General features: G+C 39.2%; 1 protein-coding gene across 1 annotated transcript in view; it reads left to right on the forward strand.

Annotated features, from left to right (window-relative positions):
- Positions 1–2751: 2751 nt before the first annotated feature.
- LMBRD1 (LMBR1 domain containing 1) overlaps positions 2752–19733 on the forward strand; it is a 133050-nt gene continuing 116068 nt past the window's right edge. The window contains exons 1-2 of the mRNA XM_004769293.3: positions 2752–3013; positions 9656–9832. Of these exons, the coding sequence (XP_004769350.1) occupies positions 2936–3013; positions 9656–9832 (255 nt within the window). The 5' untranslated portion in view covers positions 2752–2935. The remainder of the gene's footprint in view (positions 3014–9655; positions 9833–19733) is intronic.

Genomic DNA, 19733 nt, shown 5'->3' on the forward strand with positions numbered 1-19733 from the left:
AAAACCAACACCTTGAGCATCAGGATTTAATATATGAATTTCGGTGTGTGTGTGTGTGTGTGTGTGCGTGCGCATGTGCGCGCACGTGTGTGTGTGTGTGTGTGTGTGTCACACAAATATTCAGTCTACAGCACCAGGGTAGCAGGAAAGGATTATCTGCTGGTTTTCTACACCCTAGTGAAACATACTAGAATGCATACACAAATATCCTTGAAGCTCTTAAAGGTGAGCATCTTGGCATGAGAAGAACTGTGTTAATTTATTAGGATCTTTTCAGTTTCTAAATTATTTATGCTTGGAAATTTTGTACGTAAGCAATCTTTCTTTTATAATTGCAAAAAACCAATAAAGATTATTATTTTTAAAGAACTCTGGTCTACAATTAAGGGCTTCTTAGATTTAATAACATCATCCAGGAGAATATATTTCATCTTTGCTGGACTGGTCTGTATGTGAAACGAATAGTACATCCTGACCAAGGTGAAGAATGGAACGACAGGATGTTATGTGCATCTCTACTTGTCCAGATGCCTCACATTCTCTTTTCTTTCCCAACTTTCCTTATTCAAACTATTTCTATTCTTGTAACTAGTCACACTTATGAGCAACACAGGTTTGTAAGGTTTTGCCTACCTGAAAATCAAGCAATTGCTCAACCAGTTCCCAGTACTTAAACATTTAGAGTCAGCAAAAGAGCTAAAGCAGTTTATTAAATGAGCTTAATTCAGTGGACATTATATCACTTATTAAAAAGGTTCAGTTTGGTCTTGCTAAAAACTCCAATTTCACATAAAACTTAAAGTGGTGTGGAAGATTTCAGTTTTTAATTGTCTCCCTCCCATCCATAAATTCTCCTTCATAAGCAGAAATTAAAAGGGCTGTGAAAGGAATTTCTACAATTCTTGAACCCTCAGCTAAATAAAATGTCAGTAGATGGATTGGAATAGGGAGAAGAAAAATTGAAGATATTTTTTTTTCTTTTCTTTCTTTCTCTTCCTTTACCCCTTCCTTCCTTCCTTTGAAGAGATTTCTTTCATGAGACCTGTTCCTCCTGGTTTGTGGATTTTCCACCTTTAACCACAAGGAACAGTGTGCGTTTGAGGGTGTGGAAATATTGGGCTAGGATGTTCCCATCTAACCCTTAGGCTAGTAAGGGAGGTCTCATGGGAGCCACTTGGAGATTTGAAATATGTTTCCCACAATTGAGAGATACAGAGGGATTGTACTTGACTCAGGCCTGGGAAAAGTACAGCAAACTGTGGAGTGCAGGCTTACTCCTGGAATATCCAAGAAGGGCTGATTGCTTTAAAAAAAAAATAACTTAATTTTTTCAGTGTTCCAATATTCACTGTTTATGCACCATACCCAGTGCTCCATGCAATACGTGCCCTCCTTAATACCTACTACTAGGCTCACCGATTGCTTTGACGGTAGAAGCTGGAGACTACAGAAATATTGAGATTGGCATGTGCTTCCAAACGTTGTTATGCAAGGTATGCCCAATCAGTTCCAATAGGGGGGATTAGGGCCATGGGGAATAGGGAGAACACTGGTCTGGGGTTGTCTTAGACCTTTCCTTCTAGCCAAGGGAGGCCCTAAGAGAGGATTAGGAGACTAGCAAAAAGAGGCAGAATATCTCCACAGGGTTGCCTGGCTGGCTCAGTTGATACAGCATGCTACTCTTGACCTTTGAGCCCCACACTGGGCACAGAGATTACTTCACATAAAATCTTAAACAAAGAAATACCACATTATGCCTGACAACTGGTGAAATAATCTATGTGACCACTTGGATTAGAGATGTCTCTATGCACTTGAACGAAACTATAGGAAAGAGGTTACTGGAGAAATGAATGTTCCACAGAAGAAAGCCATGATCAAACATTTGTAGGTCCAGAGAACATGAAGCCAGTTGATGATGGCACCAATTCATGTCAAAATCGTTCTTTCCTCTATTTCCTTCTTTCCTTTTCCCTTCTTCCCTCTCCTTTTCCTACTTCAGGATTCAGCAAAAGTAGGTCTTAGGCACCTAATGCCACCACATAATGCATCGTAAAGAGATGATAGGATTCACTCGAAGTTCTGTTTTGATTTACAAGTTATGTTTTTTTCAATTTAGTGGTTTAATACCGCCCCAGTGGTTAAGGACCCCCACTCCAGGAAACCCAAGCAAGCTATCCCAGGAACTATCCATGCCGTTGCCTCATTATGGCCTACCGCAGTTTTGTTAATTTATGAATATTAAGAAAGCCTGCAGTTTCACCGTGAATATGTTCACAAAGTCATTACTGAAATTCACAGGTATGTATAGTGCTAAGTAAAAAGGCTACAACATGATGTGCTAAGGCAACATCCAGCCAAATAGTTACTCAGGTTGGGCCCCAATGCCAGCAGATTAGAAAGTCATTTGGTTTTTCTTCAGATGTCCATTCCTAGTGAGGAATGGAACCTAGTGAGCTGTGCAACTACAACCCAGTGAGGGTGCAACTACATGGTCCATTCTGTCTTAGACATTAGGCTGAACTTCCTTTCCAGGAGGGAGTCAAAACTCCTTAATGTTGGCTTGAATTTCTAGAAAAAACCCAATCCGGGCCCTCGTGGAGTCCCCTCACTTTTCCAGCCCATTCGCTTAGTACGATTCAAGTATTCCAACGAGGCTGCTGTGCTGTACACCACCACCCTCGCAGAGGGCCTTCTCATCACCTCCCGAGCAGGCAGCGCCGTGACGTCACGGCGTCGCGGGCGCGCCCCGCCCCTGCTCGGCTCAACGCCAGGGGACGCTCGAGGGCTGGGTCTCCTTGGCAACTACTTGCTCCGCCCCCTCAGGCCCTTTAACCTTTAGGGTGCTCGGGCGCAGAGTCCTTCGCACTCTTTCCCCTTTCCCCCTCCCCTTTCCCCACCCCCTCTGCCCCAGGAGTCAGGGCCGGAAGTGAAGATGGCGGCGGCGGCGCCCGGCGGCGCGGCTTCGGCGGAGCTGGTGATCGGCTGGTGCATATTCGGCCTCTTACTACTGGTAGGGGAGGTACTCGTAGTTTTCCCAGTGTTTGGACTGGTGGAAGAGAGGGCGGGCCCGGCCCTGTAGCTGGCCTTTCCGGGCCCGGGAGACCCTCCTCATTCCGCCCCGCCCCCGTTATAGTTTGGACTGTGGCGGAGGGGCGCGGGGCGGGGGGCGCGGGGCGGGGGGGGCACGCTCCTCTGTTCGGGGGCGGGGGTTGCCCTGCGAGTGGGGAAGGGAGGCACTGATTCTCTGATTTCCGGCCGCCTTTCCTGTCTTTTCCCAGATGACGTCTAATGTTGCAGGTTTCCGTTCTCGAAACTCTTGGCCTTATCCCCGACCAGGGCACCGGGACGGGTGGAGTTTGGGGACGGTGGAGACCCTGGGGGTTGAGAAGGGAGAAGTAGCCTCTAAGTCCCCACGTGAGACGTGAGCACGAGGTGTGGGGCAGCAGCGCCTGATCTTCGCAAGTTCAGTAGCCGCTGGCCTTGAGCTGGAGGGGGGCCTCTTTGCTTCTTGAAAGGGGTTTTGTCCGTGTTCCTTACCCCTGGGGTTATTGAGTCTCCAACCTTCTCTACCCATTGTGCGATTCTGCCTTGATGACGTGAGGTGTTCTGACTTCCAGGTTTCACATTCCTTTCGAGTCTTTTTGATGGATGTAAAAATTTACGCAGGGGAGAGATCTGTAGTCCTTTTTACTGCCAGTATCAGGGTGTATATACTACAGCGTTTCAGAACTCAGGTGCTTTCTTTGCCGACCATCTTAATTCTGTTTATCTAGTGATCAAAACGTGGGCCTCAGTAGCCCCAGTGGCCTAGTTTTTACTTCCTTGTCTCATATTAAAACCCTTGGATTTATTTTATTTGGGGGTTCAATTTATTTCTTTCCATACCCTTCCCCATTCTTGCCCTCTTTCTTCATTGTCTTTATCCTGTCCTGTTGTAGCTTTGTGACCCAGAGTATTTTGCTGCTTTGCATTACTGAAACAAACAAACAAAAAACAATCAACCGCCAAACACAGAAATCAAGGCTTGTATTTGTTAGATTCCACTGCAGTGTCTGCAACCTAGGTAGTAAGTGGTGTGTTTTGCTGGTAAATGTTTCAGCAGAAACTTTTCCCCTGACCAAAAAAAATTTAAAAAGTGTGAAAACTTATGGAAAGTTATCTCTTGCTACCATCACTCTCCCAGAAAATAATACTGCCTTTACACTGCAGCATACTTTACTCCTCTTAGTGGAGAAAATGGAAACAGTAAAGGGTGGCTGGCCTTGGCCCCAAAGCCCATCAAGTCCTGTACTTCAGGAGGTCACTTTTCAGGCCATTAATTATGGTTGGTTTAGGAAAAAACACATGAGTATGTAATGAGTATCAAAGTCTAGTGGGAGTATCTTGGCAGTTATCAGTTAATAAATGTTTAATGTCTGTGAGTCGTGCTATAAATTGTGGGAGGATGGAAACAAAATGGCCTTTAAGAGAGCCTGAAGAGGGGCACCTGGGTGGCTCAGTGGGTTAAAGCCTCTGCCTTCAGCTCAAGTCATGATCTCAAGGTCCTGGGATCAAGCCCCACATTGGGCTCTCTGCTCAGGAGGGTGCCTGCTTTCCTTCCCCTCTCTGCCTGCCTCTCTGCCTACTTGTGATCTCTCTGTCAAATAAATAAAATCTTTAAAAAAGGAAAAAAAAAAAAGAGAGCCTGAAGATAATGGGAAAACAAAAATTACTTTTTAAAAAAAGATTTATTTATTTATTTGGTTGGGGGCAGAGTGCAGAGGGAGAGAGAGAAACTCCAGGAAGACTTCCCGCGGAGTATGGGAGTGTGGATCCCCATGCCCTGCTAGATCCCATGACCCTGAAATCATGAAATCCCAACCATAGCTGAAACCAATAGCAGGCGAGACGCTTAACTGACTATGCCACCCAGGCACCCCAAGAATAAAAATTCTTAAAACAGGTATTTTAAGTACTGAAAACCAAAGTATGATTATATAAATGAGCTAGGACTTGAGAGTAGAGAGCAATGTTGGAAGGAAGTGGAATTGAGGTAGACTTTGGATAGATGAAGAAGGGAAGGTACTGAAGTTGGTGATAGTATAGAAGGAAAAGAGAAAATGAGAAGGGAATTAAGGAGTTTGAAACTAGATGTTGGAGCAGAAAAAATTAGTAATAAGGGCTATTTAATTTTCTGCAAAATTCTTTAATTCCTGGCGTATTAGAAGAGAGCTAGATTCTCATGTCTGCTTGTATATTGTTTTTTGAGTGTTTTGGTTGAAGTAAATGAAAAATATCCTATGTTAGTGATATGTACTTGGAAGCAGAGGAGTAATTTTTAGGTAACTGTGGATGTTGTTAAGTACTACACCAAAACTCAGTAACTGGAAACTTTCTAAAGGTTAGTTGAAACAATGGAATCTGAAACCCTATCATTAAACTTTTCATTCTGTTACGTTAAAATTTGTTGGTCCACTTCGCACTTTGGATCTTTTGCCCATGCATGGTTTTATAACATGAAGCATTGATTATTTAGAAAATCTGGTTCACTGAGTTATGCAGATATTCCAAATATGGATATATTTCATTACATAATAACAAAATATCCCATTAATTATATTACTGATCTTGTCAGAAGAAATATCGCAGAAATAAGTATTGAGAAACTGTCAGCTTTGCCATAATGGATACAAGTTTTCCAAAATTCTGAGTTTCATTGAAAGGATGAAATTTTATCATTGGGAACAGATACTGTCAATTGTTTTTTGTGAAGTGATAGGTCCATTGTTCATTTCAACAAAATATGCCAGATATCCAAGTCTGAATAACCATAATCACTTGTACTTAAAAGTGATATTCCTTGAATAGAATGTCTTATGTGGCTTTGGTCATGCTTTTCCTGGAGACAGCCATCACACCTTGATGTGCAGCTGGAGAACTCCAATGCATACTTCACCATTTCCCCCATGGAGTATTGAAAAGATTCAAGGGTTGAAGTTCAATAAAGTTAATTTTTACAGCTTCATTAAGATCAGTCTTAAGTTGTATGTGTGGAGGGGGTAGTGAAGTATATAAATAACTACTGGCACAATTTGGTGCTATTGTCTTGATTCATGCTTAATTTGTCAGCAGTTTTACCACCGACTTACGCAGCATGAGTGCAGGTGTCAACATAATGAAAAAGGCAAATGACTTTTTAGTATTATGAGCATCGTTTTCAATTTGTAAATCCTTGGAAAAGGTTCTGGGAATGCTAGGGGTTGGAGGACTTCACACTTTGAGAACTGCTGCCAATAATCTACTGAAGAATCAGAACACTAAGATTGACTACTTGAGTGATCCTGGGCAAACAGAGTGGACTATACAGTGTCTTCTGCCACATGGGAAATGGTTAGGTTTGGTCCTTCCAATTCTATAATCTAACTTTGTCTCTTTTACGAAATCTAAGGGTTTCTTCCTAAGTCCCCCAATTACATTCCCTTTTGCTATATAAGACAGAGTCTTCATTACTGTAAAGCAAGTTTATTCTTGTTACTTAAAGTGATCATCACTTGGGAACTTGTTAGAAATAGTAAATATAAGACCCTAGCCTCCCTGAATCAGAATCTGCATTTTAACAAGATGCCAGGCAGTATATATGCTCATTAGTTTAAGAAACATATTCTCATTCCTACCTCTGCCCTAGTCATCAACCTTCACTGCTCATCAAAACCAACTAGGGAGTTTTTCAAAATCCTAATACTCAGGCCAATTAAATTAAAATTTTGTGGGAGGGACTGGGGCTTGTTCTAAACCTTTCTTTATGATTGTTAGCAAAATCACATATTTCTTTTATGAAATGCTCCTATGATCTTTCATATGACATTTTGTTCATATATATGGACATATGCAATTCATATGACAGTTACTATTTGGGAAGCAGTTACTGTGGCCAGGCACTGTGCTATAAACTCTTTACATCTTATTTAATACTTATAACCTGCTATGACGTATTCTTATTACTATTTTATAGACAATGACATTTGTTTTATTTTATAATACAGTAACTACTGATAGATTTAATATATAAACAAAAAGCTCTTTGGGGTTCTCAGTTTTAAAAATATAAAGGGATTGTGAGACCAAAAAGTTCAGGATCCTTTGGCTTAACTATTTTGGCTGGTTGCCCTTTCCCTGCTTGTCTGGCTGGTATTGGCAAACAGTTTCTTCTGCAGTAATACCTATCACTTTAAACTTTGTAAAAGTGCAGATCTTTTTGAAATCCATCAAAAAAATTATTGAATACTTTGTGTCAGGTTCTGCTAAGGATAGAATGATTAAGCTCAGCTTCTAGTGGCTTCAGAATAATTTGAGGAATGTTTTAAATATTTGTGAATTCATTAAAAAAGTCCATTAAAATATTAATATAAATTTGTGAGAAAATAATTTCCCCAAACTAAAATAAATTAGTAAGTAGACAGAAGTTGAACCTAGGTCTTTTTTTTCTTCCGACATTGGGGTTCCAAAGTCTACGGTCTGTTCTTTATTTTTTCCTGCTGTTCTGACACCAGCTGAAATGTTAGTAATATGAAGGAATTACATGAAACAACCTAGATAGTTTTAAAATAAATATAGATTTAAAACAACCTAGATAAATTTAAAATCTTAAGTGAAAGAAGCTATATAGGAACACTCAGAAGACCATACGCTATATAAGTACATTATGACATTCTGGAAAAGGCAGAAGTTATAGGGACAGATAATAGTGGTCATCAGGGGTGGAGAGTAGAGAGAGAGGGGTTAACTACACAGGCACAAAGGGGGATTTTTCTGTGGTGGTGGAGCTGTTCTTACATCTTGATTGTGATAGGGGAATTTGGAAGCTGTGAAACAAATTAGCTGCTGTTGTTAGTTGCTCCTGAACAGGATACCCACAAAGGAATGTTCAAGAATGAAAGGACAAAACAATACTTTTGTCTCAGAGCTCTTAATAGAGTTTATTTAAAGCAATGGTTCTCTCTTATGGCTAAGTAATATTCCATTGTCATTTGCCACAACATGGATGAACCCGGGGCGTGAAATAAGTCAGAAAGAAAGACAAATACCATATGAGTTCACTTGCAAATGGGATATAAAAAGCAAAACAAAAAACCAGAAACAGAGCCATAAATACAGAGAACAAAACTGTAGGCTGCCGGAGGGGAGGGGATGAACAAAATGGGTGAAGGGGAGTGGGAGGTACAGGCTTCCAGTTACGGAATGAGTAAGTCCTGAGGATGAAAGGTACAGCATGGGAGTCAGTGATACTGTAGTAATGTGTGGTGACAGTTGGTAGCTACACTTGTGAGCATGGCATAGGGAGTAGAATTGTGGAATCACTATGTTGTAGGCTTGAATCTAATGTAACATTGTTTGTAAACTGTATTTCAATAAAATGGGAAACAAATAGCGGTGGTTCTCAAGTTTGGCTCAGATTGGAATCCTCAGGCTTTTTTAGTTTTACTTTTTATATATTTAAGATTTTATTTATGTGAGAGAGAGAGAACATGAGCAGGGGTGGTGGGGGGTGGGACAGAGGGAGAAGTGGACTCCCTGCTGAGCGGGGAGCCCAACATGGGGCTAGATCCCAGAACCCAGGATCATGACTTGAGCCAAAGGCAGTCGCTTAACTGACTTAGCCACCCCAGTGCTCCTCCTCAGGCTTTTAAAATGCTATTGCTTGGAGGAGCTTTACTCTGAATTGGTTTGTGGGGATGGCATTAAGGGTATTTAAAAAACTGCTCAGGTGATTGTTACACAACCTAGGCTAAGAATTACTGATTAGTACCTATATGCAATTCCCTAAATTTGAGTAGAGCAGAGCTTTTTAAAATGTAGTTCCTGGACCAGTAGCAGCCTTACCTGGTAAGGCTGTTACAAATACAGATTTTCTGGGCCTGCTCCAAACCACTGAATCTGAAACTGGGTGTGGGTCCCAGCATTCTCTACTATAATAAGCCCTCCACATGATTCTGATACTCCCTAAAGTTGGAGAATTGCGAGTAAAGTCCTATACTCCTTGTTAGTCATTAGAAAGGCATTGGTAACTATTAAGAGTACCTGGTGGATTAGAGGTTGTCATCCTTAATACAACTGATTGTATTTTTATCGCTGGAAAATTCCTTGCAGTGCATGTGTACTTATTTTAAATGTTCACTTTTCTTTGTTTAAGGTCCTTTAAAATTTGAATTGTAGTATAATGTGTTAATTGCATGGTGATTATCGGCAGTTAATCTTTAGCTGAATGGTATTCTTAAACTGTCAAAATGGGTCAGAAGTTAATTTCACTTCAAGTTATATTCTGTTAGGTTGGAGAAATCTGTAGGTAAAAACTATTCAAAACTAATTAAAACTATGATGTTGCATGAAAACATTAATGAGGTTCAATGAGGATATATGTAATTGAGCATTGTTATCAATAACTTTTGTGTGTGTATGTGTCTTTGCATCTAAGTGAAGTTGTGCTGCTTTCATGAAATGGGCTTTGAAAATTTATAAATCTTGCACCAGTTTATAAGAGGTAGTACACCTTCCTTACATATCTAAAAGAACCTTCATTTGACAGTTTCCCATTGGAAACTTTCAAACACATACTATCCTCTGTGTAGAGAATACATAGGGCAGTAACAAAACATTTCTTTCTGTTCTCTTTCAGGCTATTTTGGCATTCTGTTGGATATATGTTCGTAAATACCAAAGTCAGCGGGAAAGTGAAGTTGTCTCCACCATAACGGCAATTTTTTCTCTGGCGATTGCACTTATCACATCAGCACTTCTTCCAGTGGATATATTTTTGGTTTCTTACATGAAAAATCAAAATGGTACATTTAAGGTAATTACTGTCATACTATGTGATTTTTTTCCCCCTTTCAAGTTCTTGGCAATTAAGTGTTTAAGTTTAGCAGTCCAGTATATATTGTGCTTTTATTGTTGTCTCCAGGGAAAGAATGCAAGTGGAAATGCAGCATAGAAACTGAGAATGGGACAACCATCATGGAAGACTAGAAACAAACTGTTAATTGACTTAAGAACTATTAATTCACCAACCCTCCAAATGTGAAGAATCCCTTTTGTTGATCTGAAAATATATTAAGTAATCGCAATAGTTTATTTTTGTGTCTCTTATAGCTCTCTTGAAGTTTGAGTTGATTTACATTAATGCAATATAATAAATAATTTAGCAGGGCTTTTGTTAGTGGTGGATCAAACTCTCAATCTGTTTCATATCAAGTACTTTGAGTCAGTATGGTATGCAGAAAAGACCACTAAGCTAGCTGGGAGTTACAAGATGTGACTTCTAGTCTTAACTCTTTACTGTCTAGGCTGTATCTTTGGCTAAATTAAGTTTTCTGGACTTCAGGTTTTTCATTTTTAAAATGAAGGGTGTTGAACTGGAAGGTTTCTGTGTTCCCTTTCAATTAACATATTTTTAAGTTTCTTTTTTGGGGGTTTCCTTTTTTTATTTAAATTCAGTTAATATATAGTGTATTATTAGTTTCAGAGATAGAGTTCAGTGATTTCATCACTTAACTTAGAACACCCAGTGCTCATTATATCATGTGTCTTTCTTAATGCCCATCAACCAGCTACCCCATCTGCCCACCACCCTCCCCTCCAGCAACCCTCATTTTGTTTCCTATGCTTAAGAGTCTCTTATGGTTTGTCTCCCTCTCTGATTTCATCCTGTTTTATTTTTCCCAGGTTTGTTTCTTTTACTAACCAGAATCATACCGTGTGTATTGTTCTTTGATGTGCTTGTTGGAGATGTTCTCAGCCTAGCACACTCCTTTTATCCATCATACATTCTACATAAGTAGTACCGCTGTTTTTGGTTGCTTTGTTCTGCTGTTATAATTATGCCACCTTTTGTGCACAGACTTGAGCACAGGGACTGAAATTTGAGGGGAAGAGTGCCAGTTTGAGTGCTTGGCAATGTGAAGTGAAGGTATGCTGACTTGGCATTGATCAGGGGGCAGGCAATGCATGCTGACTCGGGCAGGGGGGTGGCTGGACTATGAATTTGGGACCCACAGACTGATGGTATTATGTGTGAGAGAGACGTGGCTCATTTTGCTTTTAACTTTTGTTTTTCTGGGAAACTCTCTCCTTCTATTCTAAATGAAAGCCTTCCTGGATAGAGTATTCTTGGCTGTAGATTTTTACCTTTTAAAACTTGGAATTTATCATGCTGCTTCCTTTTGGCCTGCAGAGTTTCTGCTGAAAAACCTACTGATAGCCATATCGGGTTTCCCTTGTATGTCACTGCTTTCCTTTCTCTTGCTGCTTTGAAAATTCTTTTTGTCTCTACTTTTAGCCATCTTATTTACTTTGTGTCTTGGTGTAGAACTCTTTGGGTTGGTTTTGTTGGGGACTTCCCAGATCTGGATTTTTCTTTCCTTCCCCAGATTCAGAAAGTTTTCAGCTATTATTTCCTCACAAAATCTTCTGCCCCCTTTTCTTGCTTTTCACCTTCTGGGATCCCTATCTTGCAACTGTTGTGCTTGACAAGTGTTGCTGAGCTCCCTGGGTCTATTCTCATTTTGTGTATTTTTTTCTTCCTTCCCGTCTTCTCAGCTTGATTACTTTCCATTACTCTGTTGTCCTCCAGGTGGTTGCTGTTCTTCTACTTCCTCTTATTTACTATTTATTCCAGGTAGTCTATTTTTATTTCCATTTAGTGAATCCCATAGCTCCTATTGGTTCTTTTTTACGTCTACCTTCTCTTAGTAGAGGATCTTATGGAGGTTCTGCACTCCTTTCTCAATTCTAGCAAGTATCTTTATGAGCATTACTTTAAATTCACTATCAGACATATTACTCATCTCCATTTCACTTAGGTCTCTTGCTCTTATTTTCTTCCACTCTTTAATTTTGGACACATTCCTCTGTCTCCTCATTTTGTTTATTGCTGTCTCTATTTCTCTGTGTTAGGAAAGTTAGCTATGTTTCCCGCACTTGAGAGTAGTGGCTTCATGAAGAAGAGGTTCTGCAGCGTAATGTCTCCTTTTCACCAGAAAATGGTGCTTCAGGGGAGTCTCTGATGTGTGTACGAAGATGTCCTACCGTTGTGGTGGAGCTTTGTTTGCCTTCAGTTCAGCCTGCAATGGCTCTCTGCCAATTGTGGGCAGAGTCTGGTGCTGGTTGTGTTAGTGGTCCAGTCTGGGGCTGCCTTGGGCTTGAATTGAGTAAGACCAGGCATTTACCATTGATGAAGTAGCACCAAACTTCAGGCACTTTCCCTGTGTTGTTGTCCCATCTCCCCCAACCCCCCCTAGACCCCCGCCCCAGGGAAGGTTTTGTTGGTGGGCGGGGCCTGCAGTTAGACCAGCTGCCTGCCCCCAGCCCACTGTTGGGCTCATACTCAGACTGGTGTGTGGTTATCCTCCCCTCTCCCTGGAGCAGGACTCACTTTGGGGTGGTGCTGACCATTGTCACTGCCAAGCTTGTGGCACTGCTTTGAGGAGATCTTGCCAAGAGTGATCAGAGGGGGTGGATCTGCCTCACTGTGGCCTCTTGTCTATGTCAGCCTGCAGAGAGTCTGTTCTACCAGTTTTCTGGTTATTTTCTGGGTTACTTATGCTCATGTGGGTGTTCTCTAGATGGCCATGTGGCAAGAGGTGAGTGCAGGGTCCTCCTACTCCACCATCTTCCCAGCAGCCGTTTTTAAGTTTCTTAATAGCTTAAGTTTCCTTTTTTAAATAAGATTTATTTATTTATTTGAGAGAGACAGTGAGAGAGAGCATGAGAGAGGAGAATGTCAGAGGGAGAAGCAGACTCCCCATGAAGCGGGGAGCCTAATGCAGGACTCGATCTGGGTGCTCTGGGATCATGACCTGAGCTGAAAGCAGTTGCTTAACTTACTGGGCGCCCAACAGTTTAAGTTTCTTGATGTAGGAACTGTGTCTTCTTTATTGATGTATCCCAGGTGTTTAGCACAAAGTAGATACTTAAATACTTGAATGAAATATTATTTCAGATAACGCAGTGTTGCCTGCTTCCAAAATAAGTTCCTGAATTGAGCCAGTTGGACTTAAATAAAATCGTATTATTTATCTAGCAGAGATCACAAGTAGGCAGAGAGGTAGGCAGAGAGAGGGAGAGAAGGGGAAGCAGGCTCCCAGCTGAGAGCCTAATGCAGGGCTTGATCCCAGGACCCTGGCATCATGACCTGAGCTAAGGCAGAGTCTTTAACCCACTGAGCCACCCAGATGCCCCTGGACTTAAAAAATTTGAAAACATTTTTGTAGTTAGGTTTAGATATATTATGATTGCTGTGAAAATTAGTTATTTACTGTACGTTACTAATTTACTTATTTATTTATTTTTAAAAGACTTCATTTATTAGAGAGAGAGTGCACGTACCTTCCCTTTCTGGGAGCATGAGCAATGGGGGGGGGGGCAGAGAGAAAGGGAAGAGAACAAACTGACCCACTGAACACACAGCCTGAAATGCTGGGTTCAATCCCAGCATCCTGAGATCATGACCTGAGCCCGTCAGGTGCTTACCCAACTTAGCCACCCAGGCACCCCAGTTAGCTCATTTATTTAGCAAGTATTAGTTGAGCACTTAGCATGTGCCAAGTGCTATATGAAGATAATAATTAACATCTATTGAATATTTACTCTGTCAGATCCTGTTCTCAGTGGTTAATAATATATTACCACTCTTTAACCTCCCAAACCACCCTGTGAGGTATAGTATTATCCATGTTTTTACGGATAAGAAACCAAAGTCTGGAGAGGTAAAGTAACCTCTTTAAGGTTATACAGCCTGTAGGTGTTATAGCCAAGATTTGAAGCTCTGCAATCTGGCTTCAGAGCTCTTTGTTCACTAGAATATATATATATATATATATATATATATATATATATATATATATATATATTTTCTCAGTGGGTACTATAAAGATACAGAGATAGATAGATCTGATATAGAAGTTGTATTATCCCTTATATAATTATTGATTGAATAGGAGATTTCTTCGTTTTGAATTTATAATATTTGGTTTGTTTAGATTTTGTAGGGGAATATGTTTCTTTGAAATTTCTAAGTATTTTCATGAAATTTTGAACTTTCTCTTAGATTACATAGTTGTTTGGGACTATGCTTAAATTAATAGTCACTGGGTACTAATTTTTGTTTGTGAGATGCAGTCTACTTGGTTGAGCAAGAGTTTGAGAATTCACCCACTACGAAAGCAAAACTATTAACCTGTAAAAAATTAGGGCACATGTTTTATTAACTGTTCCCTAAGGGAAGAAAATGTATAACTGTAGTTAATGTGCTTATTTTATATTTGCTTAATGTAAATGTGGTACCAGTAATTACAAGAGAAAAATGTTAGTTTTTTCCTCTACTTATTACAGACTTCTTTCTTTATCAGATTATTTATTAATTTTATGTTCTCCTTTTTTCTACTTTGCATTTACTTATCTCTATTTTGTTCTATTTTTAGTTACTTTAGAGCTGAGATAATATATCAGTTTTTGCCCCCCAATACTTTGATGCTTTTTTTCTTGGTATCTTAAAACATTTCTTCCCTTTCTTTCTCTTTGTTTTTTTAGGTGAGAGGCTGGGGGACTAGTGAAATTCATGAGTTTTCATTTGAAGGGCATCTTTGTTAATGCTTAAAAGTAGAACTGAATGGACTTTTAAAAAACTTTTTCCTAATAATTTGTAGAAAGTATTTTCTCCAAAGAGTTACTGATGAAATTTCTTGAGGTGCTTAGTGAAAGAAAAACAAATACAAATGTTTAAGAATTAGTTCTTCAGACTTCATACCACAATTGTAAGTTCAGCCATATTAGAGTAAAAGTATGCCATAATAGCTTTAACCTATCCTATCCTTCCTTATTACTTAGGAGAAATGTACAAGTTGGTAATTGTTTTCTATAATGAATTACATTTTATCTTAATTTTTATGATGTGCATTTCTTACTCCTAAATGAATATATGTATTCATTTTATCCATTTTCATCTCCAGTATTTTGAAGTCTTTAAATGATTGTAGTCTTGTTTATAAGATATAAATTACTTGGAAATTGCAGATGTCAGTGATTGTGAATGGAGGGTGCTCAAGCTTTCCTATAACCAGGTAGTAAACAATACTTTCTATTTTGTTAGTTCCCTTCTTTGCTTTCTCTTCCTCCTTATGGCAGGGGTATATTGTAATAATGCATGAGTTGTTTTCCATTTTTTTTTCTCTCTACACATGGCACTATGAATAATTTTAGCCAGATAATTTGTTTCTAGTTCTTTTACAGAACAATTAACTTTTCAGATTAAAAAACAAAACAAAACAAAACAAAAAACCTTAAAGAATAGCTGTAAGTGTTTTGTTACAGTGTCTTATATAGTTGTCCAATAACTTTGGATAATGATATAACACAAAATGTACAGTCACAAAAAAAATTAAAAATTGACATTATCATGAATAAGTATTTTTTATTTTATACAATGTGTAAACATTTTTTTAAAAAAATTAGTAGTTAAGGGGCGCCTGGGTGGCTCAATGGTTAAAGCCTCTGCCTTCAGCTCAGGTCATGATCGATCCCTAGGGTCCTAGGATCGAGCCTCGCATCGGGCTCTCTGCTCAGCAGGGAGCCTGCCTCCTCCTCTCTCTCTCTCTGCCTGCCTCTCTGCCTACTTGTGATCTGTCTGTCAAATAAATAAAAATCTTAAAAAAAAAATTAGTAGTTAAGATACGGCATTGAAACATTTTGTGTTTTGACAGCTAAAATGTTCATATCTAAATCCCTTCCTCCAATGATTAATCTCTCTTCATGGCATGTTGGTGTTGGATGTCTGGGTTTAACTCTCCAGTATTGCCTCATTTGTACTCTCAAACTGTGTCTTAGAAGTTTGTATTCTTCACTGCAGCTTAAATACATTTATTAATACCTATTAAGCGTAGAATATACCTGACACCCATGGGTGCGGGAGATTAATAAATGAGGCTGCTGTTTTCATGGAGCTTACATTCTGTGAGATCAGGCCGACAGTAAACAAAACAAGCTGACTTTAGAGCAATACGTTTTATGAGGAAATATAACAGATTGCTATGGAAGTCTAAGTTTTGGGTAATTCAGATAGGGGTACGGGAAGGCCAAATTGCTGAAACAGGTTACTCGAGATCAGACCTGGATGAGGAAGAACCAGTTAGGTGAAGGTCCAGAGGTGAAAGGGAGAGGGAACAGCAAATACAGAAGCTTTTAGACAGAGGTGAGTTTGGCCTATTTGGCTGAAGTGTAGTGTTGGAGGTTTCACTTTGGTACCAGCTAAGTTCAAGAGGAAGACGGGAGCCAAATTGTTTACGATGTTTAAGTCATGTTAAAAGAGCTGTATTTTGGACAAAGTACCTTCAGAGTGCCTATCCTAAATATTCAAGTGGAGGTGTCAAGTAGGGAGTTGGGAGTGGTGTTGAGAGGTGTAGTGAGAGGGGTAGAGAAGTGACTGCTGGTTTTGGTCAGTGGTGATCAAAGAACAAGAAAATAATTTCAGTGGAGTTTTAGGGTTGGAGTGTGTTAACTGTGGACAGAGTGATAGGGAATGCTGAAAACTTTTCTAGAACTTCTGTTTTCTAAGGGAGTAAGAAGTGGGGCCAAGGCGGGTATTTTTATTTGAGGTGGTTATGTGTATATCCCTGTGTTTAGTGGAAATTACCAGGGTTTGTTTACTTAAGGATTCAGTGGAGTCGGAGAAATTTTTAGAGGGAAGAGAAGATAGTATTGCAGGTACAGTGTTTTTGAGAAAGCAAAAGGGTGGAGGTCTTAATGTGAAAGGAGTGACTATAAATAGGAGTATAGGTACTTGGCAGAAGGAAGGACTGACATTTGAATACAGATGGAAGTAGGTTTTAGATTTGGTAGTAAGTTGAGTTAGTTCCTGTCTTTTGACTCCAGATTGTTTTAGGGACCTCAAAGTCACTGTTTCTTAGGCGTTGACGTTTTGTGCTGGTTCATCTTTGTTGTGGATTTTGTCCTGGGCATCATAGACAGCAGATCTTTGCCTCTACCCGTAAGATGCCGCTAGTACACCCACACTCTCCTGACCTCCTGGGACTCTATTGCCAAATCCCTCTCGGGGACAAAGTCACCCCTGAGTGAAAGCCACTGGTCTAAGGTGAGAATATCAGGTGAAATTGAGGTGAGTTGTATACTTTTGGGTTGGGCTGAGCATTTCTAAAAGTCATCTTGAAGAATAGGCAAGTAAGTTTTACATACATGACCCACTGCATCTGTGTTCTGTGGAATTTATTTTCTTTCCCTTTCATCTGAAATATTCTTTAATATTCTCTAGTATTCTTTTTCTTCCAACCCTTCCAGTCTTAAATCACTCTGTAGTTTCTTTTGGTCTCTAATTTGGGAGGCCGTGGTCTAGAATATGTATCAAGGGTGTAGTGGTTCTCAAAATGTAAAAGGAGGAAGGTTTCATAAACTAAGCTCTTTTGACAGTATGTACCTTGGAGGCAAGACAGGGTATAAAAGCCAAATGCACTAATAGTACTTGAATGATGTTGTATATTCTACGCATATTTTTAGGCTTAAAATAGTAATGTTAATATTTTCTTATTACTGTAAGATTTGGTTTAACAAAAAAGAACTTGCAGGGTAAAAGGTTCTAAGTGTCAGTGGATCTTTGGCTTTAAAAAGCCTACATTCTTTCTTCTTTGAACTTTTTTCTGAGGTTGGGGTCTTGCTTAATTTTAAATTTAACTTAAAGTAGTTCTCAGTGGGTACATTAATACCTTATGGGACTATTTTGGAAATTGGAAGGTAGCTTGTGCAGGAATAGGTGAATTTCTTTCTGTTTCAAAAAATCGTTAAGATTCACAATTTTTTTATTTTTTATTTTTTTTTGGACAGAGAGACAGCACAAGTAGGGGGAGCAGCAGGCAGAGGGAGGGGGAGAAGCAGGCTCCCCCCTGAGCTGTCAGCCTGATGTGGGGCTCGATCCCAGCACCCCAGGATCATGACGTGAGTCGAAGGCAGACGCTTAATGATGGAGCCACCCAGGCGCCTCTCAAAAATCTTTTTAGAATTCTGTTTTGTGCATGTATAGTAACTAAAGAAACTGTTAGGAACTGAAGTTTTGATTATGTACATACCTCTTTGGATACTTGAATCATTGATGAAAAAATTTCCAGTTATTGCACAGAAACATCTCTAGTGCTTTCCATTTGGCAAAAGCACTGTTCCATTTTTTTTGTTTGTTTTTGTATATGTATGGATATATGTATGAATGTTTTATTTTTTAGGCAAAAATTGCACGAGTTGAAACTCTTAGTTGTAGTTTATTCTGTGGCTCCCCCCTCCAAAAGTACTTCATGGATATCTACATATACCAGTTTATACAGATTTCATTGTTTTTAATGTCTATACAGTTTCTCCTCAGGCATTTAGTTTGTTTCTAGTTATTACTGTTTCTTAATTTCTTTTTTAAAAAACACTGCATTGAATGTTGCTGGGTTAGGACCAAAAGGAACAATAAACATTATTTGATATAAGCTGGAATTTATGAGGATTAGGGTCAGCAAGTTCACAGTTTCTTAAATTTTTGATATTCTGCGTTATTCTGTAGTAAGGTGAGCTTTCCCAAAGTACAGGTGCTTCAGCAGAGGTACCTCTACCTTCTTTGGTTCTCCCTTTTTACAAGGCAAGGAGAATGGCCTTGCAGATAGGTAAACAGTATGGACTTGGGTGCCAGGTGGCGTGAACTTAGATACAAGGGTGCATGAGGTGCTTGGACATTCCAGATGCTGAGCACCTAGAGACTTTGGGCCCCTTTAATCCTGTGAGTAATAGAGATGGGAAGAGCTCCTCCTACTGTGTGGGAAGGGGAGACCCCATTTTGGTAGCTTGTTATGCAACCCAGTAAGAGCTCTTAAGATCATTCATTAGATGGTACTGTTTGTCTTTAAAACTTATCTGTTTACTGTTAATCTGTCCTGATTTGTGTGACTCTTTTTAGGATTTAGGATTTAGAATCTAGAATGTCTAGATCGTAGACGATTTTTCTTGCTGTGTAGGTGATGACTTTCCCTCTACATTTGCCATTAATAACATGTTTTAAATTTTGCCACTTGGGTAAATGAAAGGTTACTATAATAATAGATTTTTATGTCTTATTAATAAAATCTAGTAATGGGGTAAATTCCTCATAGTTGGTCCTTTACAAAAAATTTCCTAGCTCTTGCCTATATGTTCTACAGATGATTTTTGTAATTAGCGTGTCAAAATACTCTGCCTCTTAGTATATTGGGATTTGGATCGACAGTATATATAGTTTTTATAGGTTAATTTGGAGGGATTTGTTACTTATAATCTTTTCATGTAGGAACATGTGACTTCCGATTTATTTAGTTTTTTTTAATATTCTATAATTTAGTTTTCTTTAAAGAGTTAACAAAGTTTTTATTTAGCTTATTAAGTTTTTTTTTATAATCTTGATTGCTATCGGAAAAGTACTATTTTTATTTTACTTTCTCTGTCAAGATTTTGCTTTTGTAGTGCTAAATTTGGATTTTCCACATTTTTGTTCTTTTAGGAATTTGTCAGTAAGAAATTCATAGATGTTCCTTGCTTAGAGTTCATTGTAGGTGAAAAAAAAAGAAAAAACCAGTTATTTTAGGAGATTAAAATGTTGATATCCTTCCTTAAGTGCCAGTGTAATGAGATGTTGATACCGTTTTGAGCTCTTAAAGTGTTTATAGGAAAGAGATGACCTGGATACT

This window comes from Mustela putorius, unplaced genomic scaffold (assembly GCF_011764305.1).
Source record: "Mustela putorius furo isolate JIRA1106 unplaced genomic scaffold, ASM1176430v1.1 tig00003927_pilon_pilon_pilon, whole genome shotgun sequence".
Classification (NCBI taxonomy): domain Eukaryota; kingdom Metazoa; phylum Chordata; class Mammalia; order Carnivora; family Mustelidae; genus Mustela; species Mustela putorius.